At 31.3% G+C, this 25,239-nt stretch overlaps 1 protein-coding gene across 1 annotated transcript in view; it reads right to left on the bottom strand.

Moving 5' to 3' along the window:
* Positions 1-940: 940 nt before the first annotated feature.
* LOC118193409 (prostaglandin E synthase 3-like) overlaps positions 941-25,239 on the bottom strand; it is a 35,713-nt gene continuing 11,414 nt past the window's right edge. The window contains exons 4-8 of the mRNA XM_035364489.2: positions 19,622-19,717; positions 10,672-10,755; positions 9,441-9,488; positions 6,201-6,231; positions 941-2,068 (exon numbers count right to left, since the gene is read on the bottom strand). Of these exons, the coding sequence (XP_035220380.1) occupies positions 2,049-2,068; positions 6,201-6,231; positions 9,441-9,488; positions 10,672-10,755; positions 19,622-19,717 (279 nt within the window). The 3' untranslated portion in view covers positions 941-2,048. The remainder of the gene's footprint in view (positions 2,069-6,200; positions 6,232-9,440; positions 9,489-10,671; positions 10,756-19,621; positions 19,718-25,239) is intronic.

The following is a 25,239-nucleotide window of genomic DNA, read 5'->3' as shown; positions in this document are numbered from 1 at the left end:
ATTTCATAAATTACGGTTTCATATTTTTAATTTCTGCATGCCATCTTACCAGATTTAAACTGATGATCTATTATAATCCGGAATCGCCGAAGTCCCGACGAGTTCGGATTAACGACTTTTGACTGTATTACATTTATTGAATTATGTAACACATTCTGAAGCTTCACTGGCTGCAAGAATGTGAAGCAACAAATACTGCTGTGTCACTTGTAACCAACAGAAATCCTGTATGCTGATTTGAAACACTGATTTTACTGAGTAATCCAACTAATGTTAGTGGTTTTGTCTCATGTTTTAATCAGTACCAAGAACTCTCAGAAATGGGAAACGGCAAGGTCAATGCTGAAACAAATACACAAATTCATCCAACTTTGCAAAAAAACTGTTACCATTTCAATCTTTATATTTAAGTAAATGTGGATTTATTTCTTCATATTCAGCATTGTACATGATTTGTTACTGAAGAAAAGAAATCGAATATCACAAAATGGGGAACCTTGAAACTGAAGCTGACCTTTCGCAGGAAGCTCGAGGATCTCGCTAAATTTAGTAAAGTCGTCTAAAGTGATTTAGTTTTTACTGAAAAAGGATGCAAGTCAATAAATTTACCACAACTACACAAGTGTTTAAAATGTCACCCTTTTTTTTTTTATCATGCTACACCCAAGATCTTTTTCAAGTTTACAATAGAGCCATTATAATAACTGCTTCCATTCTGTCTTAGGTTCCTTACTAATACATCTTATCTCTACCTATGTTCCACTTACCATTTCCGAAAGCTTTGGAAGCATTAACTTTTAAATAATTTTAAGTCCCGAATATAAGAAATAAAATGTAATATTCCATTACTGTCAAATATTCCAAATTCTAAAAAAATACGAGTATTTATGAATAATGAGTATTGTTTCTTTTGCATTAAAAACAGAGTGACAGGACAAGATTTTATGAGTATTGAACATGTTTATTCACTAAATACACGTAACAAAGTTATTTGATAAGTATACAAGAATAGGCAATTACACTTTTCAGTTACAGAATGTAATGAACATTATAACATAAAAAGTAACTATTTGCTACAGCTGCTCAGATAAAAAGGAGAAAGATGTGGAATGATAATATACATGTGCCTAGGAACAGAAAGTAAGGATATTTCAATGAAATTAAATATTAATCAAGTATTTAAGACAATGCTACACTGGAAGCAAATTACGAGTCATGATGGAATCCCCTTTCATTTACAACTCAATGAAATATGAATGAAACTTCTGAAATTTAATTCTTTAGCTCTTAAGAGGTTGAAAATATTTGATTCATTTTGGTAACTGTGTAACTTGCTCAATACTTGTCTTATCTTGCCACATATATAATTTTTACTAATTAAATAAAATTTACAATAAAACTCTTCAACAGCTCATATGTTCAATATAAAATTTGGATATTGTACTAAGTAAGCAAGAATATGTTAACTTAAATTTTAGGCTGAAGGCAAATGACTTGCATGCATTAAAAATCTTGAAAGTGATACATATATTTTACAGAACAGATATTTAATTTTCATACTTTAATGAGATTACAAAAATTTCACAATAATACTTTTTTATGTTAACAGTATGTATCAACATAGCAATGCTGCACATCATGTTTCACATCAGGGATTAGAAAATTCACTGCTAACTTACAATCAAAGTTTACCAATAAGCATTACAAAAGTTCAAACTACAAAATTAAAAATTACAAAAAATAGAGGTATAAAAAATGCTACAGAAAAGAAATTACACAAACAGAATTTTTATTTAAGCCAAACAATTATACATGGTGACAAAGAAAAATATTGCTGAAGTTTGCATAGCTTTTCATACATGCTTGGCACACTCACTGCAGGTGACAGCATGCAGTTTCAGTTGGAATGAACCTCATCTTCATCAAATATTAATGCCACAATTAATTTTAGCCATATCTGCTCTGAACATTTTATCAAAAAGTGATTTCATGAAAGAAAAATTAAATGTGATATTACAGTCTGTAAACTGAAGTCCTTCCATGACATTTTATTCTAAATCTGGAAGTTCTGAAAAAGACATTTGGTAATTTTATAGATGATCATCTTAACAATAATTATTTATATAACATCGATGAGTAAAAATGGACATTCTGGTTTCATCTTCAAATACAAAAAAGCATACTGTAAAGTATATTTATTTGCTTACATAGAAAGCAAAATTCTACAAAAATTATAACAAAGAAGTATTAATGCTCTAAAATTTTTATAAATCAGGGGAGCAAAATTATTCAATTTTATATTCGTAATAATTACAATGACCAAGATAGTCTTTCTTTTAGCACTTAGTTAAAAAATTGCTCATAAAAACCAGCTTTCTGCTAAATGTAGAATGGTTTAAAAAATCAAATTAGGATACATAATAAAAAATAAGTTTTTATTTAAAACTAAAAATCAGTAATGAACTAAAAAGGAGAAAAACAATTTATCATGCAGATCAATGGGAAAGAAGAGATTCGTGAAAAATCAAGCACCCTTGATAAGCATATAGACTTATACTTTAAACAATGCTATTTAATTATTCAGTTTTATTACTCAGGTGCCACACTTTTATTATTCATGATAAAAATTGTACACGAATTGCATAAAGATTCTTGTTATATCTCTTACTCCCATTAAACCTAATGTCAACTTTTCCCCCTTTTAGTTCATTAATGATTTTACGAGTATTAAATAGCAGCTTACTTCATAAAAACATTTCTTAAATATATTTTCATCTTTCTGAATGATGTTATCAATCAAATTATTTAACTGAAAAATCATCCTTTTATTTCTCACAACTTAAAATGGACCAAGATTTTGCCAAAAAAACTGGAAATTAAGTGAAAAATCTTTTATACACTTAATGGAAAGACTTCTCCCCCCCCACTCGATAGCGCAAACAATAAAAATTCTGAGAGTTTTCCAGTTTGCTCATTAAAAATGTGTGTTCAAAAATTCTCTTCAAGAATAAATTTACAAAAAATCTAAATTGAATGTTGACAAAACAGATTCTTCACATCATACATAGTTTAAAAATAAATGAAAAAATTTGATTACAGTGAACTAAATAGAAGTTTATAAAAAATACAGAGGTTGTAATAAATCTAAACATGAAGATCCTTCAAAATTTAATATACCAACATCTCACTGGATCAACACATCATACGATAATCAATACATGTCAAATTTAAATAGCTCAAAAAAGTTCACAGTAGATTATTGTTGAAAACTATTTAACACTGCACGTATGCCTCATCAAAGCTGCTTTGTGCTTAACCATTCCAGAGAAAAATGGAAGCAGAAATCCCTTTGATATACAAAATCATCCTAAAATACACTAGAACAGCGGCTCTCAACCTTTTGACTAACATGTACCATTTAAACAAAATTTCAAAAACCTAAGTATCACGACTACATTTTACAACAATTATTTTTTAATTTCTCAATAGAAATACTAAAAAAATATATTTTGCCATTTTCACAACCTATTGACTATTTGTATTAAGCACACATAAAAAATATTAGATTAAAAATTGGTCACCATTTTAATTATCGAAATTCAAGAGGATCAGTTTCTCTATGTCTGTTTTTATTTCATTTAGTTTTAACCATAAATTAGGATCCACTTTTAATATTGTTCTGTATTTATTTTTCAACTATAACATGGAAGAAAATCCTTGTTCACACAAATAGGTTGTGCAAAAGGTAATAAAAATTTTATAACTTTATTTAAAATGCCCTACTCCCCCCCCTAAGGTTCAGCCAAAGGTTAACAAGTGTTTTATTTTGAAATCTTCAGTTAGAATTATTCGATTACAGGAAATTTCTATCAATTGTTCTTTTTCTTCACGAAATAAAATTTCAGGTGTGTTTGAACAAATGTTCTTTAGCCGCAACATGTCTTTTAAGAAACCATGGGTTCGTACTTTGAATAAAAGTTACCACAAACAAGATTGAGGCTAAGAGTCCATTTCATCTCTATTCCAAGTAAACCCAAATGATAAATAACCCTCATTATATTTTCTACAGACAACTTCCGCTTACTCAAACCTAGCCATTTATCCATTTTGAAAATCTAGATTTGTTTTATTATTCTTTCAAATATCTAAATGCACAATATATTAAGAGTTCTTAAAAAAAAAAAAAGACGATATTCTCAAATTGCATAGAAAAGTAAGGAATGCAAAAAATAAGAAGACAAAATACCTGCAGTTAGAGACAGTAAATCAATGTAAAAAATGATTCTAATAGAAAATAGAGCAATATGAGCCAGGAAATGGTGGCGACAAAGTATAGACATGCTAATAAATCGATCCAGCTCTAAAAGAATTAATGAGATATTATTATCCCTTTTTACAGGAACTTGTTTTTATTTCATATTATAAAGAACATCCATTTCTGTTACTTCTTTTCAAATCATCATTTATGACAAATTTTTTTATGTCTATGGCTAAAAAAAATATTTGGGGGGGGGGGGAAGGATTATTTTGTGGTTGAGTGGATATTGACCTTGAACAAAACTCAGATTGCATAAATTTACATGTTACAGAAAAAACTTAAAACAGGATGTTGGGGTATTTTATTTTTGAATTTAATAGTAAAAAAGTACTTTGTTTCTTTGTGTATCACCGGTTGAGAATCGCTGCACTAATGAAATCTATATGATATCACTAGAAAAAAATGCCACAATATAAAAATGGTCCAAATCTCATTTAAAAAACATTTGTCTACTGAATGTCATAATTATGCATAATGAATACACAACTTTCCCAATGGCTGGCATTAAAAGTTAGATATAATTATTTGGAAAAAATTATTATTTTTATATGAAAGACTTAAATATATTCAGATGGTGGAATTGTGAACAATGAGATAAAAAAACATTTACATCTGAGACCTTCAATCAAAATACATTTTTAAAACTGGAATGATATTCGGCAATCTATCAACTTTCTAGCTTAGAAGTACCTCAAAAGAATTTTTTTACTTGGGCAGCACTTTTCAATGGGTTTAGCCATTTGATGCAAGTTCAATAAAATTAAAATAAATGAAAGCTTTCATTTTCATAATATTGAAACTGAGGCAATAAACTTAATTTGTGTTATGAATAAAATGTTAACTTGCTTGACCAGACAATTCATATGAAAAATCTAGTTGATTTAGTAACATTTTTATAGCTGCTTGGTTAAAAGAAGACACAATTTAATAGATGACCTTTAAAAATATGTAGCAATATATATGCTGTTCAAAAAGGAATTCTGAAAACAATTATTAATTACTAGAAATACACGGGTACTATATGTATTTATATATGAGAGTAAAAAAAAGGGGGGGAAGACAAATCTACACATCTTTGTAGATACGAGTACACAGAATTACAAAGCATGCTTAAATGCCTGATGTAACACGGAAAAGTGCTTTAGATAGTATTTAATGCTTATCAGTAGCAAATGTATTACAGTTTCATTCCTAAAGCAGAATTTGAATATTTGACTAAGGTTTGATTTTCAGCCCAGCCAGTCATTCTTCCTATTATTCTCTACCAATTCCGAATATTTCAAAGTATTGTTTAACTACAGTGCATTTCTTTACAAACTTTCTTCTTTACTAGTCTAAAAACCCAAGGAAAAAATGGAACAGCCGACTCTCATTAAGTATAAATCATATCTCCACATCACTCCTATTACTATCTAATTAGATATATTTCAATTCTCTTCAAAATCATCACAGAACCTGTACTCTTGCCCCTCTTTTTCATAGTCACAAATTAGCAAAAGCTTATAGAATATGCCACATGCATATACCAAACCCAACAAAAGCAGAGAAAAATGCTGCCTTCTGTCAATCTCAATCAGCCGATCCTTGTGGGAAAGATTTACTATCACTGACAAAATTTGATGACATATGAACATCAAGAAATATTTTAATTATAAAATTGAACAAAACTAGGATTTATATTAGGAAGAAAGCGACATGGCAATAATTATAATGCTCTATTAAAATTTGCAACAATTATTGTACAACTACAGTACCCTCGTACCAATTCTCAATATCGGAACAAATATTTACTATTTACAGACAATAACTACCAGTTTATAATTTAATTTAAATTCTTAAAGAATAAAAGCAAACAGAAGATTGCTTTTAAATTAAAACTTACCTTCGTCATCACTATCCCCAACAGCATCATCCTAAAATTAATTACATATATTTTAGGAACATTTTAAAATATCTATTCACAAAAATAGAAACAACATAACATTTTAAAACATATATTCACAAATTTTGATTTTAACTTTTAATTAAAAATACTGATTTTTAAATGTCCCATTCAAATTAAAATAAATAATCAAACAGTTCAACTTTTAAATCTCATGCATACCATACATAAAAGAGAAGGAGGAAATTAGCTTTTACTAAATTACCTTTCCAAAAACAAACTAATCCAGTCCTTTTTTTTAATAATTTTTTATTTCTTTATTATTCTATACATAATTCCCGATATTCTTAAGTCTTTCTATACTATTATTGATGACAGAAATGTCTTAAGAGATTTTCTTAACTTTCTTGGTCACTGCATAATTCCACAACACCATTTATGGTCCATGTGATTTAGCACGTAATGCCTTTATATGAGACGCAATATATAATTCATCTTCTATGCAATCTTGCAAACAATGTCTCAAACATTGCTATTTGAACTAACATATCTTTCAAACTATAGTTGTAGTGCTTACCAAGCTGAACAATTTTAAAGCAATAATAGCATTTAATAATTTAAATTAATTTTTGCTCATACATCTGATATAACTTCACATTTAACTTATGACATAGGCAAATAGCAATTCTAAGCATTTACAGCATTTTTTAAACTAACAAAAGATATTTCTAATGCCAAATTACATCTTTTTTTCCACAGATCTATATATCTGCTCGTCCTTTTTTTTTTCAAACACATTGCAGATGGGATCTCAGTTAACACAAGACAATGGTAGTCTGAATTATTGTTGCTGGCTTGATCAAGTATTTCAAAAGAAAAACCTGGTTGATACAGCAACCTTTTCTATAGCTGCATAAGTAAAAAGTTATAATCAATATATAACTTTATAATACAGATCAAGCAGCAAAACTAAAAAGTTAACTACTGTGAGAGTACTAAAATTAATTTATTTCTTTCCTCTCCCCCTTTTTTTCTTATGTAAGATTCTAAGCATTTATAATAGCATTTTTGAAAGTAACAAAAGCTGTTTCTAATGCCAGATTACATCTTTTATTTTACAGATCTCTATATTTGCCCCCTTTTTCAAACACATTGAAGATGGAATCTCGGTTAACACAAGACAATGGCAGTCTGAATTATTGTTGCTGGCTTGACCAGACATTTCAAAAGAAAAACCTGGTTGATACAGCAACCTTTTCTATAGCTGCATAAGTAAAAAGTTATAATCAATATATAACTTTATAATACATATCAAGCAGCAAAATTAAAAAGTTAACTACCGTGAGATTAGTTAGTAAACTTTTTTTTTCTTCTCCCCCTTTTTTTGTTCTTATATATGATTCAAACACTGCTCAATTTTAATCAATTAAAAATTCCTGCTGTTGAAAGAAATACCAATTGGTCTTAACAGCAGGGAATTTTTGAATATTGTATCTAAAGTAACTGAAAATTTTTAAAACTGATTCTCTTATTTAGAAAGAGAGACATTTACAAATTTCCCATTGTCCCCCTCTTTTCAAATTTGACTTCTTGATTGTGAAATACATCTGATCTACAGTGGGGTGAGGCATGCAGAACCAGCAAGCTCAGACATTAAAGGCAGCTGAGAACTTCATAGATGTATTCAAAAAGCTTGCGAATTCCAAGGGTTACCTTTCACAGCGGGATTTTAATTGTGAAGAGACAGTCTCTTTCTGGAAATGATGAAGAAGCAAACTTTAAGCCAGGCCATAAGCCAAAGAAAGATGATTGTAGTGAATTCGTGGTGAGATCGGATTAGCTTTCTCTGTTTTTGAATTGAGTTCTATATAATATTTTAGTAGTTTAAAATATAACTACTGTGAGATATTGCGATATTATACAAATATCTCTGAGGAAATTTCAGCATTTTGTTTTTATTTCTTGGGATCAGATTAAGTTTTAATAACTTTTCATCGACTTGTGCATTTAATCCATTACGAACCCGTAAGCAGGCAACAATACACTTCAAATGAGCAAGATACATGCCGTGTGCAAGTTCACCAACAATGCTTAGTTGACACGTGACCTAAATTAATATGCTATGAAGTTGTTTAAAGACAATGTTTCATCTCAATTTCGAAAAATTTTTTAGCAAGAAGAAAACCAAATATCCTCAAAAAACTTTCTTATAAAAGGGATATGTTATAAATTTGCTTGAACATTTATTTCAGCAAATTATGTAATTTCATTTTATTCATGGAGAAAAATTATTTCGCATTACCAGTACGAATCTGAAACAAATTACGCTCATCACGCAAATATGCCCTGTATTCACTTTTTAATGTTTTTCTCTTTCGATACATTTTACATTACTGCTTGGTTCCTTGAATTTATGAATAAGCGGAAATGTTGAAAAGCTTTCATATGTCCTTCTTATATTAGGATAAAATTTACATAGAAATAAAAATGTAAGCTTATTTTGCCCCTCAGATACCGCTTCTGAAGCATTTCTGATACTATTTTGGCACAAAATTGGCAATACCTTAGTTCTGCCTATTATGCTTGTTACGTACTCATTAAAACACAGAATAACACAAGTACAAAGTGATTATTTTAATTTCAAATTATAATCCAATGCATTTTAAATCTTTTAATAACTATCTCCCAATAGTTTTGAGATTAAATAGGAGAACAAAAAGAAACTTAGAACAACATTAAAAGTACCCAATCTGAAGTTATTAAAATAAATCAAAATTACTTTATGTGTCACAGAACATAAGAAAAGTTTTGGATGGCCCAGGTGAAATTGCAAAATTCTTTACAGGATAATAGAAAAATATTCTTTTAGAACATATCTTCTGTATACCGGGAAAATACATAACACAATTCTAAAAAAAATACTAGTGTTTTTAATTAGATATATCATGAATTAAATACATTTTTTATTTAAATCGCCTAAATTAGAGAGCTAATAAATAACAATTTTATTGCTTTGGTTGATTTGAAATAGACATTTACTTAATTTTGTTTGTCATAGCTAATTTAAATATATGGAATTTTGCAGCATTAACATCCACAAATGTTAACTACGCATGCCACTTTTATTATTATATCCTCATAAATCTTCACATAAAAATAAATAAAAACTTCAATATTTATGCTCAATAGAACTATTCTGTAAACATGTTAATTTTATATTTACAAAAACCAGAAACTTACATAATTAAGATCACTACTTTCACTCATGCCTCCCATTTTACGCATCATCTAAAAAAAAAAAAGTTTAATAACTAAGTAAACATCAACAAGAACACAATCACATAAATTTTAGGGTTTTTAAACTATTCTTAACTTCAAATACTTTGTTTACAAAAAGCAATTTAGTAATACATAGTCAAAAAATCCATTAAAAATCTAGATTCAAATTTATAAATCACTGATCTAGAATTCGTAATACAGGAGATCGGTAAGAAAACAAGTATTGCTAAATTATCATACCAAAAGGCAATTACAGTGAAACAAGAATAAACTGAAATGACTGAAGAAAACTGTCACCACTGGCTTAGAAGACGACTAAATATCTATACAGTCAAGTCTTTAATTCGGAATCGTCGGGACTTCGGCGATTCCGGATTATAGATCATCAGTTAAATCTGGTAAGATGGCATGCAGAAATTATAAAATAAAAAATATGAAACCGTAATTTATGAAATGAAGAGCAATTATGATCTAAGGGTATCAAAATTTACACACACACACAAAAAAAGGGGGGGGCTTTATATTTATTTGTTTACTTTATTAAAACATTTCTTTCAACGTGCGCATAGTCGAAATTAGAAAATTGCAACCAGAAAACTATTTGATGTGTATTCATGATATTTATAATGACGAGAAATTTAATTTAAATCATATCAAAGACGGAGTACATCGAGATGAAAATTATAAGCCGAATAAAATAAAACAGAACAGAACTTTTATTTTACATACTTTCTCAGATGACAAATTCAAACCCAAATATTTGCCAGGAGTATGCATACAAATTTGGTTACAAATTATCAAAAATTTTGAAATCCTTTCAAGAAAACTGCAAATTTGTAAAAAAGAGAACTTCAAGAGCAAGATCATAAATACACAATAATTCTTGTAAAAAATTACTAAAATTTCAAAAGACCTCTGTAGAATTTCATAAAAGTTGGGATTTGATTAGATTACTTAACATGGCAAAGTTCAGGCACTATATTAAAGCACACCAGATTATTTTGATATGACAAAGGGTAGCTTTTGGGCTGGACTTTGTAAGGAAAATGGCTCGCATTCACATTACACATAGGGAAAAACATTAAAATCACCATGCAGCCAGAAAAGAGATTTCAATCCCAGTTGAACTGCTAGTATTTAAGATTTAACCGCTTGGATGCTGATGGATGTTTATTACAATTCAGCTACTTACCTCTTCAAAGTCTGTTCCTTCAACTTCATCTTCAGAGTCATCTTCATCTTTCCACTTGTTAAAGTCAACTTTTAACCAATGAAACTGAAAGAGAAAGCAAAATTTTTAGCTAGCATAATCATGGTTATTTTTAAAATTACTATGTAAAGACTGATCAAATTAAGCAACTTTTCATAAAGCTGAAACACCAACATTATGAAAAGAACTACTGTATTTGCTGGCATATAAGAAGCACATTTTTTCTTTGAAAATCGGTCCGAAAAACGGGGTGTGTCTTATACAGTAATACTCAGTTTTTTATTACATTCATTTCTGGGAATTTCCTCTATTCAGAGTTATGTGATTTTGTTCTTTGTTTCCTTTCGAAGCGTGGGAATATTACAGTTGCACAAGTGAACGTGCATGCACTGTCATTGACGATCACAGGTTGGCTCATTTAAACTTTCCAATTTTTCTGAACGACTTTTAAGTGTGTGAAATTTCTAATGTTCAATTTTTAAAATTTTGTTAGCAAATTATGGCTCAAAAACAATGTTAACATTACTATAACATACAAGCTACCAGATTATGTATGCTAAAGAACATGGAAACGGCTGCAGAGGAACATTTCGGGCCAACCCCAACTGAGAAAATGATAAGAACTTAAAGCGAAACTTTCAGTCTCTACAAAAATGATTATTCATCAAGTAAAAATGACTTAATAGAGATTGTCGATTTCAATGGATCAACATCATGGTATTCCAAGACTCATGAACAGAAACCAACAATGTACAGTGGTGGCCAAAATTGTGGACACTTTTGGAAATTTTCATGTTTTTGAACTTTGTATGCTTATAGAAAACGTTACGTTTCACAAAATGCAAACTTGTATATATCATTTTAAAGAGAATTTACTACTGAATTCAATACAAAACACAAAATTCAATTATTTGCAATACAAAAAATGTTAAACGATAATAGTTATTGATATACATTAGATAGTGATGATTGCAGTGAGTTATCAGTACTTAGTAGGGTACTCTTTTTGATTACAGCTTCAAATCGACGTTTCATTGAGCTGACAAGAGTTTTAAGCTCTTCTTTCGTTATTACATGATGCCAGGAAACAATTATAGCCTCAATTAGTTCCCTTTTATTTGATGGGCACCTCATTCGGACAAGAGTTTTCAAACGGTGCCACAAATTTTTGATAGGATTGAGGTCAGGACCGTTTCCTGGCCATGACAACAATTTAATGCTCTTTGTACGAAACCACTCTTTCGATATTTTGGCCGTGTGGCAAGGAGCAGAATCCTGCTGAAAAAGAAACGAAGCATTGTTGCAAAAGAGATCTCTGAAGGAAGGTAGAAGTTTTCGTTCTAGAATAGTGTCAATGTATTTTCTGGCATTCAGTGTCCCATCGATGACATGAAGGCGACCAATACCATCTGCTGACATGCATGACCAAATCATAACACTAACTGGGTTCTTCACAGTTGCTTGAATGCAGTCAGGATGTAGCTTTTCTCCTATTCTACGTCTTACATATTTTCGCCCATCACTACCGAATAACGATATCTTAGTTTCATCACTCCATATAACTTGTGGTCACTGATCATCTTTCCAATTAATGTGTTCCTTTGCCCAATGTAGTCTTTTTTTCATTGCTGAAAATTAAGATAAGGCTTTTTTCGTGGAATTTTACCTTTCAGTCCAACATCTGTTAATCTTCCCCTGATTGTTTTTGAACTGACAAAAACACCAGCATCATTCAGATCACTTCTGATGGCCGCTGATGACATTTTTCTATCTTGGAGACATAGTCTTTTATTCTTCTGTCATCAATAGATGTGGTGCACCTTTTTTGGCCTTTTCCTTCTTTGTTTTTTTATTGAATTTGTCTCCTGATGTCGTAAACAAAACTTTCAGACTCCATATGTAGTCACTGAACCCCCCACCTGTCTTACAATTTCAGCATAGGAAAGACCACTTTCTCGTAACACAATAATATTACATCTCTTTTTAGGTGTCTAATCTACTCTTTTATTTGATGTCATTTCTTCTTGACTAAATATTAAAAATTTTTACAAAAATTCCTACTTGTTATTGCAATGTATAAGAAACAGGTCCTCTTTCTACAGAACAAAGCAAAATAATGAATTGTTTCAAGTGTAAACATGATGACAGCTTCTACTGGCAGCTACTAACATTTGATTGGTTCTCAGAACAAGAACAGTGATCGGCCAGGAAAGCTAGACATTACAAACCACTTCATAACTGTGTTTTTTATTTATATTAAAGTACATATAACTTTTTTTGTATTGCAAATAATTGAATTTTGTGTTTTGTATTGAATTCAGTAATAAATGCTCTTTAAAATGATGTATACAAGTTTGCATTTTGCGAAACATAACATTTTCTATAAGCATACAAAGTTCAAAAACATAAAAATTTCCAAAAGTGTCCACAATTTTGGGCACCACTGTATGCAAACTAAAAGAAAAATATCACAAAATACGCCAGACGAATATGAAGAGTTCCTGTCAAAACTTCATTTAGCTCTGCAGAAAGTACTTTTTCTTATATATTGTTATTTGATTCCTACTGAATATCTGACATTAAGAATTCAAAATGTGTATAAAATTCCTACGTATTTACTTGAACCACCAAATTTGAGTAGGTATATAAAGCTGGGAAAAGGCCATTAGTGTCCACAAAAAACTTTTCTACCTTGCCGATTCCATCTGTTAAAAATTTCCTTCTTTAACAAATGATATGTAATTATACCTTTACATAAAAAGAAGGCAAACGTGGATGCGTCTGCTCATTATTATGACACCAATAATGTTAACTGCATCATAAATATAGGAGTCAGATATATAATAGTATACATAAGAAAGCACTTGTATGCACTTAGCCATTTTGAAGAAGCAACTAGATTGTCTTATATACACAACTGCATAACATTAAAAGAAAAATTAAGACTTGTAATTTAAAATATGAGCAATGCAATATTTATTAAGAGAATGAGCATTACCTCAACAATGGAAACCAATTAACTTTTCTTTTTTAAATGACAGTTCAATTTACAGAATTAGTTTACAATGAAAGAAAAAAAGAAAAAAAAAAAAACTATGCAGAACTAAACTATATTACAAGATTTAATGATGAAATTTCAGTTCAAAATATAGAAAATAAATAATAAGCCATATTAATTGTATTCGTTTTGCACCTAATAATAAATACAATTTATTTTTCTACTCATATTAATATTTAAATAATTTAACTTAAATCAAAATTCTGAACGTTTTCCAAATTTTCATTGCATAATAGTTTTCCCTTAACGTATATTCCAAGCAAAGTAATTTAAGTAAAAAAGAGGCACATATATGAAATCAGAAGACGGGAAATTGCTTCATGCAGTCATCCTTTAACCCCTTAACTGCCGCGGAAAAGGTATAAGATTCATTTCCTAGTGCCACGGTTTTTCACACAGGCGCACGTAGTTAATGCGATGTATTAGGAGGAAAATAAGTGCAAGTTTTACTTTCACAAAGTATAGAATAAAATAAAAAAAAATGAATGCACAAAATTTAATGTTGTGAGTAAAAGCATAATAAAACGAAGCAAGCATAATAAAAATGATGTTTTTATAATAAAAAAGATCCCTAAATTGGAGTTTCGATGAATTCATTTTTAGACCAGTAAAGTGTAATATCAGGTTTCAGTGTTATACCTTGTGAAACCAGTATGCCTAAAAAAACATATATTTCTTCTGAACTGGTTGAATGCCACGATTTTGTTCTTGATTTTTCGTTTGCAAGGTGTTGGTTCATATATACTCGCCTACAACACAGTTTCAGTAACAATATGAAGCATGAGCAGTGGCTTTGAAACATCCGTTATATCTTTCTTTATTCCTGGAACCTACTACAAAAAGTAAACGAAAACGGAGGACACAGAATAAAAAAAAAAAATGTTTTACTCAAACACCAGCTAATACGGCGCAGTCATTACTTTCACCACTTTAGATGCACCCCTCTCTCCAATTTCTCCCCACACTTCTCTGAAATAGTATCCTCCTTCGCATACGTTGTCAAGGTCATTGTGGCGTTCCATTCCAAAGCTTTGCGAATAATTTTCCGGATAGCAGCGCAAAGTAAATAAAAGTATTTTGGAAGGGCATATAAATACGCCCTGGGCAGTTAATGCATCGGTTGAGCAAGGCGTATATATACGCCCGCGGCAGTTAAGGGGTTAACAGTAAAAGCTTAACTAACCCGCATACTCGGAAACTGCCGAATAGTAACTGGAAAAAGAGGAGTGGGGGAGACTGTAGCCGTTCTTTAGATTTCTCCGCTAAATAAATGATTTTGACATTTCAATATGTGCATCATATAAAAATAGACCAACTGAACTGAGAAATATTCTGCTTAGAAAGCACAGTAAAACTCTTAAGTGTTCATAAACAAATCTCAGACTGAACATCAAAATAAATTATATCTGCAAAATAAGGCAAACGTTATTGCACAATACATACGGCATAATCCTTCCATACATGATATTACACAATCGGAATCAACCGCTGCTGGTATTTGGGGAATAAAGAGCTAAATAAAGGAAAAGAAAGAGACTTACTAATCTGAGGTGTTTCTGATTCTAATTTTCAACAGACTGAGTTAAATTTCCAGAATTTTTTCAATCTTCGCTTGGGTTGGGTAGACCACAAAAAGTTTTAGTCCTATTCCATCCAAATTGAACAATGAAAAAAAAAAAAAAAAAAAGTCTGATGCTTCAATATTAGAGATTTTGCAGAGAAAGGGGACAACCTCCGTACTGTATAATGTATTGGGGAGGGGGGGAATTATTTTGACTATTCGATTACTTTTCTTTTATTTAAGCCATTCCAAATAGTATTCCTTAGAAAGCTAATTTTGTATAAAAACACACCCATTTTTCGAAGTTTATCTATACTTCAGCAGTTACTGCAAGTATATTATTATAAATATTCATACATATGCTCATAATATAAGCATAACGATCATAATAAACAAGAATATGAACTGACCACGCGGAACGAGAATGCAAATTATTAAAATCTTGATAGAAATTCAAACGTGTGTAGTATTTGGGAGGGAGGAAAAGAATACCGAATGTACCGGATTTTCTACCGTTTTCGCAATTCTTTGACCAATAGAACGACGTGCACCTGCCTGTACTCTCTCTCGCACCATAGGTTACATTAATGTAGAAAGGGGGGAAAAGAAATTTCCGGGAGTATGACTCACCATCTGATGTTGCATTATAAGGAAGAAAAGTTGTTTATTTAGTTGGTACGAGGAAAAAATGCGCGTTCATTAAAAAAAAAAGTACTAAAAACAAAAAAATAAGGGCTTTAAAGAAAAAGTAAGCACCTATAAGGGCCTTTATATTTTATTTTCAAATATAAGGACTTATAAGCACTTGTAAGGACAGCTATGAACCCTGTAATAGCCCTTCTGAGCAAAACTGCCCCTTTGGACTAAAAGAAAGAGAGAGGGCAAAGGGAATATAAACTTGTTAAGAAAACGACCTCTAGTATCAGAAGCAAAACATTCAAATATTATGTTTTCTTCATTCTTTCAAAAATTCTCCAAAAACTACGAAATTCATCATAAGCACCATGTAAAATACATGCATTATGTGTTAATACCATGAAGACATAAATTTTGTCATACCTTTCTGGAATCTTCTACAATCGGGATCTAGATCTATAAATCTTGCATTTAGATCCTTCTAAAATATCTAAGGTCGATATCTAAAATCCTACAGAAAAACCAACCTACCAATATATATAAAACTAGAGGAAAAAAGTGTAAAATTATACACGATCTGAAAAAATTACATGTAGAAAAACCCTCACCATGGGGAAAAAAAAAAAAAAAAAATCATATTAAAAGAATTAAATAGCTCTTTTGCTAAGAATCGTTTCACAAAGCATACTTTACAGCATTTATCAACTTGTTTATTTTCAGATTCAAAATACTGTTATGGTTTTTGTATTTATTTAGCTATTTTCAGTAGAATTTATAATTAAAATCGTTTTATATTCCCGCACGAGACTTAACTGAAGAGAAAGCTGTGCTGGAAAAATTAAAATACAGGAGCACTTGCATTTAACATTTTAATAAATAGATATCTCGTAATCGTACTTTTTTGCTATCGAGAAAAATCGAAAAAATAACAGAATATTCTCGAGCACGATTAAAAAGCTAATAAAAGCTAGAAGAAAACATCTCAGTTCAGTTGTTTAGTTATTGCTGTTAATGATTGTAGCGGATTCACGGTGAGATCGGATTAGCTTTCTCTACGTTCCTCTGTGTTTCTGAATTAGAGTTCTATTTATATTTTAGTAATTTAAAATATAACTATTGCGAGATTTTGCGACATTGTATGAATATCTCTGAGGAAATTTCACCATTTTGTTTTATTTGTTGTGATAAAAATAAATTTTATTCACTTTTCATTGGACTTGTTCATTAAGTTTTTTTATGAACCCATACGCACGCAACAATACTGTAATAAGTTGCCAGAATGGAAAACAATGTGACTTTATAATATGACAGGGAAAAATAATTTTTATATATTATTTTAATTAAATTTATCAATGTTATAATACTTTATAAAGGATAATTGTCTCAAAATTGGCAAACTCCAAATTAAAAGCTTTGCACGTAAACTGATCTTAAAACTGCTAAAATGATATGTTGCCAAATTTACAGCCATTTACCCCAAAAGGCTGAAGTCGTTTAAGAGCTCTTTATTGGGGGCTGAAGAAAGAATGAATTTCGAAATGCTTATGTTTCACTTCTTGTACAACTCGCACCCTTTATAATTCAGAGATAGGAAAAAATTCAAAGATAACTCAGAAATACATATTTGTCAATGTATCACCAAAAATATCTGTGAAATGCTGATTCACACTCAAAATGGCAGTCACAACAAAACAAAAATTACACACTAAAAAATGTTTATTCACTTTTCTCCTAATACCTTTAAAAAAATTAAAGGTTCATACCCTTTTACTAACATTTAAAATAATTGTAGCATCTTAATATAGCCTTTGGTCTTGATTAAAATTTGGTATATAAAAACAAACTAGTTTTGAGCATTAAAAATAAAAAGAGAAATTTCTCCCCTTTTCTTTTTAAGGGGAGGGAGGGACTTTCAAACACAAGAATTTCTGCTTTTTTATAAAATTTATATAATTATGACATTTAAAATTATGTAGATACAAGTGCATAACAAGCAAGCTTGTTGCTCAATTTTCTGAATGCACAGCTTTTTGTTTTATGTTGCTAGAACAAAAAATGAGATACTTCAGTTACACATGCACACACAAGAGAGGAAAGGGTACAATTTAGTAAAAATAATTGTTTTACATTAGCGATGTGCTGCAGTTATTACAATACAAAATCTTTATTGTAGTCCTGTAAATGAAATGATGTTATACCTACATATTACATTACCTTACATTTATAATATATTCCAATTCCTTAAAGTAAAAAACAATTTCTTTAATTTTTTTAGTTGAAACAGGTTGTAGAGTCAAGCAAATAAAAATAATTATATACTTAATTTTTCCAAAAAAGTACAGTTTCCCCCCATGGAAATAAAATGTTATAGTTTTTAAATGTGTGAACTTCAATGACATAAAATGTAATAAAATACACATTTGGTTTTCCTCCTTGGTAGTTGAGGCACCCTATTTCTGCAAGTTTACAACAAAGCCATCCCCAAAAATCTTGGTAATAATAAATGAGGGAAGTTTATTCCAATAGCATATTACTCTAAGGTTCAAATACAACACTTACTACTTTAGTTAAGCATAAATTAGTTTATAAATTTAACTGATTTATATCAGTATGTATACAAGTAAATAATGCATCAATTTAACCCTTTGACGGTTAGGGAAATGAGCAGTTTTCGTTTACTTAATTCATGCAGTATTACAAGTAAACAGTAGTCGAAAGTGGCAGCCGGTCCCCCCCGTTCTTCTGGTAAAAAAAAAAAAAAAAAAAAAAAACACACCTTTCTCTGGCAATGCCGTACACAGCGACTCACACATTAAAAAAATTTCTTAAAGTATTTGTAGTGCATAAATAACAGTTTTTACGTACTTAAAAATAATTACTAATCACCATCATAATTATCTAACTTTTGCTTTTTAGCCATTTTACTTTGCAAATACCCTGAAAAACAAGCCAAAATATGCATAAAGAGAGCAAGGTAAAAAAAAAATTCTCTCTTCATTATGAAAAGAAATGCATGAAACTCGTACTGCCATCTGCAGACAGAAAAACTAACTAAATTTCATGAGTAGGATTTCTTTGTAACATAACCAATGCAGAATAATAATGGCGAACGAGCTCAGCTTGTCAGCACGCATTGGGGGAAATTTTCACTACGCAAGTAGTGTGCGTTACTAAGCATTCGGTCAAAATCTTGCTTCCGAGCGGAACTCATTTACGAGCATTATGAAGCACGATTCGACTGCGAGCTGAACTCGTTCATAACCATCAAAGGGTTAACCTGTGTGCATATTTACATGTGTTTGGAAACAACATTCCACAATATCAATAGAAAATTAAATCTACTTATGTAATAGACATGTATTTCTTAAAAAGGTAAAAATCCAGTTTAAAAAAAAAAAAACAAAGTGGTTACCTTCTTTTTCAAACAGTGGCTTAACATAAAATTTCTGATAATTTTAAATGAAATTATAAGCATTCAAGAGTTTTAACCATTAACACTGGCAAGATCCATTTTTCAAATTCAGATTTAAAGATACACTTCATAACATGTCAATTAGGGGAAAAAATTAATCTTACATTTTTCATTATATGCAATACATCTCTTAATGCTATCAAAATGCTTATATGAAATACGTATTTACAGCTTTCAAACTATATGCACAAGTAAAAATTCAAACCTTTTTATCTTCTTTAAGAAGTCTCTTCCAGAAACCTTCCTCTGCTTTGATTAAAACAAATTCCGTAGCTCTGTCCCTGACAGAATATTTAGATTCCTATATATAAATATAAATTAATCAAAATACTAAAACTCAAACAGTTATATTACTCAAATGTTTTATTAAAACACTGTTGCATTATAATAACAAACACAGCTGATAAATATGAAATATGTTCACGTTCTTCACAGAACTGCATTTTCATGTAGAAAATAACTACACGCTTAAAAATATCAATACCTTTCCTTTAGCCGTACGTTCATGATACAGAAATATGGCTAAAGTAATAATATCAGAGCTGCCAACCTTGAAATCTGGGAGAGAAAAAAAAAAAAAAAAAAAAAAAAAAAAAAAAAAAAAAAAAAAAAACTGGGAGAAATTGAGGATTTCACAATGTGCAGTGACACCATCTCGAAGGAAATCCGGAAATCCAAACTGGCTTTAATTCACGTTATTATGCAAAGTTCAGGTTATTGAACTATTTAAAAATGAATTCTGAGGTAAAATATATTAGTATTTATTTGGATATTCAGATTCTATGTTCTTTGACTAATTACATTATCATGAGAAAATCCCATTAGTGAAAGGAAGCTTTTATTCATCGTAGTATTTTTAAATACGATGAAACTAGAATTAACAATTGAATGAACATGGTATATTTGTGAATAAACTTAGTAATATATATATTAAAATAAACATATACAAATATTACATGCTAAACACTGCTTGAATTTCCATATAAAAACTTATAAATGTCTACAGTAGAATAATACAATTCCGATCAAATGGCAATTAATAAGATCAATAAAATGTAATAAAAAATTATTCTGAAAATCATTAGAGGCGGGGAGATGGAATAGGTCTCATTTAAGCTTTATTAATTCAATGAATTTTATTTATTGTCAGGAAACATTTTCCTCAGCAAAGGCTAACAATTATAAACTGGGAGATTTGCTGTAAAACTGGGATAGTTGGCAGTTATGTAAATATTAAGGAAGCTATTTATCTGCAAACATGAAAGAAGTATAACATATTTTAGAAGTAAATATTAAAACATACACACAACACACACATAAAAAAATTTCGGTGAAGCAAATCTTTCTCCAAATTATAATCTAATTCATTATGAACAATACTATGTAAAGTAAGGAATAATTATCAATTCAAATTTTTTGCCTTTGAGATGGTATTAACACAGCTACAGTGGGCTACCAAACATTTTATAATAGAGGGAAAATTTGGACTATTTTCAATTTTGTTTTTAATAGACGTTGTAGTAAAAAAAATAATAATGTTTTTTACTTTTAATAGACGAATTTAAAGTTCCAGGGCTTTGTAACATGAGAGTTCATGCAATGAGATGAATGCTCCATTGTAAAGTGTGAGAAGGGCAGCCTGTGACTTACAGGACAGATGCTTTAGCATTTCATAATACATGCCATCCAGACCCGGACAAGACTTACGAGTCTGTAACAAAGCTTTCTTTAACTCTAGCAAAGTATACTTGGAGTAGAGGATGTTATTGACAACACATATGAAATCCAGGAATCCCTCTGGCTCCGTCTTATTTTTCGTGCACTTGCTTTGGCTCTTAAATGCTATAAAGGTTTTGCGAAGTAGGGTATCTGCGAAAAACCCCCCATGCTTTTTTCTGCTTTTTCACTGCTCCATGGCAGTCACGATTCCACCATGGTTTTGAATACTTAAGCATTTTTCCCGATGTCCTAGGGATGGAGAGCATAGCTGCCTGAATAATAGTATTAGTAACTGCTTCATCGATATGCACATCTACCATGTTCTCTGTGAGCTCTGCAGTGGAAGAGAAGAATTCCCAGTCTGCCCTATCAAGTACAAACCGAGGGGATCTCAACATGGGGTTTGCTCCTCGTCGTGCAAGAGACACTAAATGGGATAATGATCGCTGTTGTAAAGATCAGTTCCGACACTAAAAGTGCAAAATGGCAACAGAGATGGTGAACAGATGGCAAGGTCTAGAGCGTGGAATTTCCTTGAAGGCTCATGGAAGTACGTATCCTGCCCATTATTCAGGAGACAAAGGCTATGATCTTCAATCATCTGCTCAATTTGCCTTCCTTGGGAATTTGTATCTTTACTACCCCAGAGCGGACTATGGCCGTTAAAATCTTCTATTATGATAAAGAGGTGAGGCAGCTGCTTTATTAGACCATTTAAATCTTGCTGATCAATGTGCTCATTTGGAGGCAAATACAGAGAAATGACTGAGACGACAGTATGAAATTTTGCTTGAGTAGCGACAACTTGGAGGGATGTCGTCAAAAGAAGTTATCATTTGATGGATAGTCCAGTGAGGTGAGGAGGCCTACACCCCTACTGGCACGCTCACCTGCAAGGTTATCCTTCCTGACTAAAGAAAAACCCCGAAGTTTTGCTAGTTGTTCCTGTATTGCTAAGCACACAGGATTATAAGCATTGATTATAGCTTTGATGTCGAGCAAATTTCGGTGGAAATGCGACAATTCCAAGACATAAGGATGGCCATTATGTTTCCTATTTGTTTTTCCGGTGCTGCTTTTTTGTCTTTCAAGGAAGGAGGTGTTTTGGGATTTCCATTCCCTCTTCTACTTCCATATTATCTGAGTCTGGAGTGTCAGAGACAGAATCGTCAATCAAGCTACTGCTGAGATTCCGGTTTTTGGATTTTTCTGAATTACTATTTCTTTCTTCTGGATTGTGTGAAGTGGGTCTTTCTTGTTCTTGTTATTAATTAGAGGCTCTTGGCTTTTTGTTGATAAAAAGAAAGATGTTTGGATGGCAACTCATCTCGTGGTATCAGCATTGGCAAAAGATAAATTTGGGCGCACTTGCGAGCTTTCTACAATTTTCCTGGCTTCAGCATTAGATAAGTTTCTAGTTATTTTTGTCGCCTGAACTTCCTTTTCAGATTTCCATTTAGGACAAGAGCGAGAAATGCTGGGTGTTCACCCTTGCAGTTCACACACAATGGCGCAGTGATAAGTGTAATTATCACTATTGTGGCCAACTAATGAGCATCTGGCACACGTAAGGTTGCCACAACAGGACGTCTTAGAGTGATCAAACCACTGGCATTGGAAGCATTGCATTGGGAATATATGGTCTGACGAGACAGTTAAGATACCCTGCCTTTATATTCTTCGGCAGATCAGGCGATTTGAAGGTCAGGATCACGTTTCGTGTCAATCAACCTGCCTTCCTTTGGCATCTTGATCTGACTAGCACCACAGACATTTTGTTCAGCTAACTTGAAGACGAACTCTTCTTCTGAAACACACCTCTACAGGAATTAAGTGTTTTGTGTGCTGACACAGTTATAGATACTTGTCCAAGTTTGGTCAAGGTGGCTAAAAAGGTATCAATAAGCAGGTCTCCAGAACGGAGACGCTTTATGTTTCTTGGCTCACCTATGCATGAATGAATGCATTTGCTTACCAGGAAAGGAGACATCATCTTTTGCAATTCTCCACAGGCACTGGAAACAACAAAGCACGGACAATCAGTATTTTCTTTGGCATTTGCATCGGTGCGGATCTTCTTGCTAATAGATTTGTCAATAATTTTGATATCTTTGGCATCTCACCACTTTCTCGTCGACTTCAAAATAACAGCCCGCTTCTCTATTTCCATCTTTCTCAACTACCTTGAGTTTAAACTCAGCAGTAAAACTCCAGCGATGTTTCATCAATGTTATCAAAGATGAAAGACAAAATACGAAAACAAAATACTGTGCAATGTGCTATCCTCCTGATAAGTGGTAATGAAATGTGATCTTCGACCCCACTCACTCGGTATTGCCAAACCACGCTATAGTAAACGAATCACACTTTTTTTTCGTACTCCAGGTACTTGCTACTAGGGCTTCTAAAAACCGAGCTGACGCATCAACTACTTTTCCCTCTCCCGGCAGTTGCGCTAAAGCAGTGCGAAGGATACTGGGATACAAGACTCCGTTTGCGCTAAGTGAGTGCTCATTTCCGGCATCGCTTGATGTGCCAGCCTGGATTTTAGGAGCTCTACTTGCTACTACTCATTCGTTCTGCACTATGCTCTATGGTTTACTCTCGATACGATACACACGAAAGCTTTCTTGGAACCTCGCACTTTTTTTATATTTTAATCATCGGCAGTTCACGACATCGTGTTTTTTAAATTTCAACGATTTTAACCGTGAACAACCAGTGTATTATCTACACTTGTGGATAGTCCGCAGTTTCAAAAATTCACATTTTAAACACAGATAGTCCGCGGACTATATGCGCAAAATTACGGTACTCTGTAATTTTGATATAAGACTGTACACAAATAAATTTTTTAACATTGATTTGCCCATATGCATATTAAAGGTAAGGTATACCAATGAAGGCTTGCTTTATATTATAATCATCTTCAGCACAAAAAATGAATGGTTTACATGATTTAGAAAATCATCTCGCAGCTCGTATTTTTTCTGATAATGGGTCTTTATGCTAGTTATATAGAGAGAGCATAGTAATTTTATATAATGCTACGGTAAAAACATACCTATAAAAAGTTTATAACCTATTAAAATAATATAGTGTATAAAATGCCTACTTTTCATATTTACCAGTAACATTTCGAATATGTCCACAATTAGTCTTGATCAAATAAGCATTTCTATTATTGTTGCTGCTCTCTGAATCATATTAATAATGTACTTAATCAGTAGCAGCAGAATATTATACGCAGCCCAAGTTCATATCCTTTTTACCCAAAAAAGGATACTGTTATAGCTGCATGAATATCTAATATTTAACCTTCTGTAGTTGGAATATATATATATAGATTATTTATTGGGGTCATTTAGTCGTACATTTTGACAGGGGAGAAAAGAAAAAAATAAGGGAACAAGGTTTGCCATTTAGTACTGCAAATTAAGCAGACAATGATTTTGAACCTTATTTAAATGTAGTGAATGCTTGGGACATATTTTTTTATATTATATTTATACTTAAAATACTATTATTCACTAGAGTTCTTTCATATGATATGCATGTTATATAGAACTTGAAAAAATTGCAGACATTAGGATTTTTTGGAAGCCAGAGAGATGAAAAATTGAGGGAAAGGTGTATTTTCAGAAGGAAAAGATTCACTGTAAATTAAAAGAAAAATCTCCTTTGAGATTAAATATTAATAGAAACATTTGAAGTTTGTCTTGCATTCAGTGTTCTCCCATTTCAGTAATACATTTTGGTAACAATTATATAAAAGCAAGTTTAATCATGATTATTTTTTGGCCTTCTTTGGACTTCTTTCTGCATTTTGTTACAGATGATGCAGCGTCTTGAAATTTGCATAAGCTGTTAGGACCAACAAGGCACTAATTATGCATCAGTTGCTTTACACTTGAAGAGCAATAGAAAACAGCTGCAGTTCTTACCAAGTTACTGGCACTTCATGTGAATTGCAATTCTATAATGATTTTGCAGCTTACCAATTAAATACTACATTAAATAATTTCTACTAATACCTAGAAGCCAAAACTTTTGAATAGCTCAATATATTTATATTTCATTACATTTCTTTTCTAAATTGTCACT

The sequence above is a fragment of the Stegodyphus dumicola genome, chromosome 2 (genome assembly GCF_044657685.1).
Source record: "Stegodyphus dumicola isolate Sdum_Otavi_A_Nest chromosome 2, ASM4465768v1".
NCBI classification, from domain to species: Eukaryota; Metazoa; Arthropoda; class Arachnida; order Araneae; family Eresidae; genus Stegodyphus; species Stegodyphus dumicola.
This window is presented reverse-complemented; position numbering and strand designations above follow the sequence as displayed.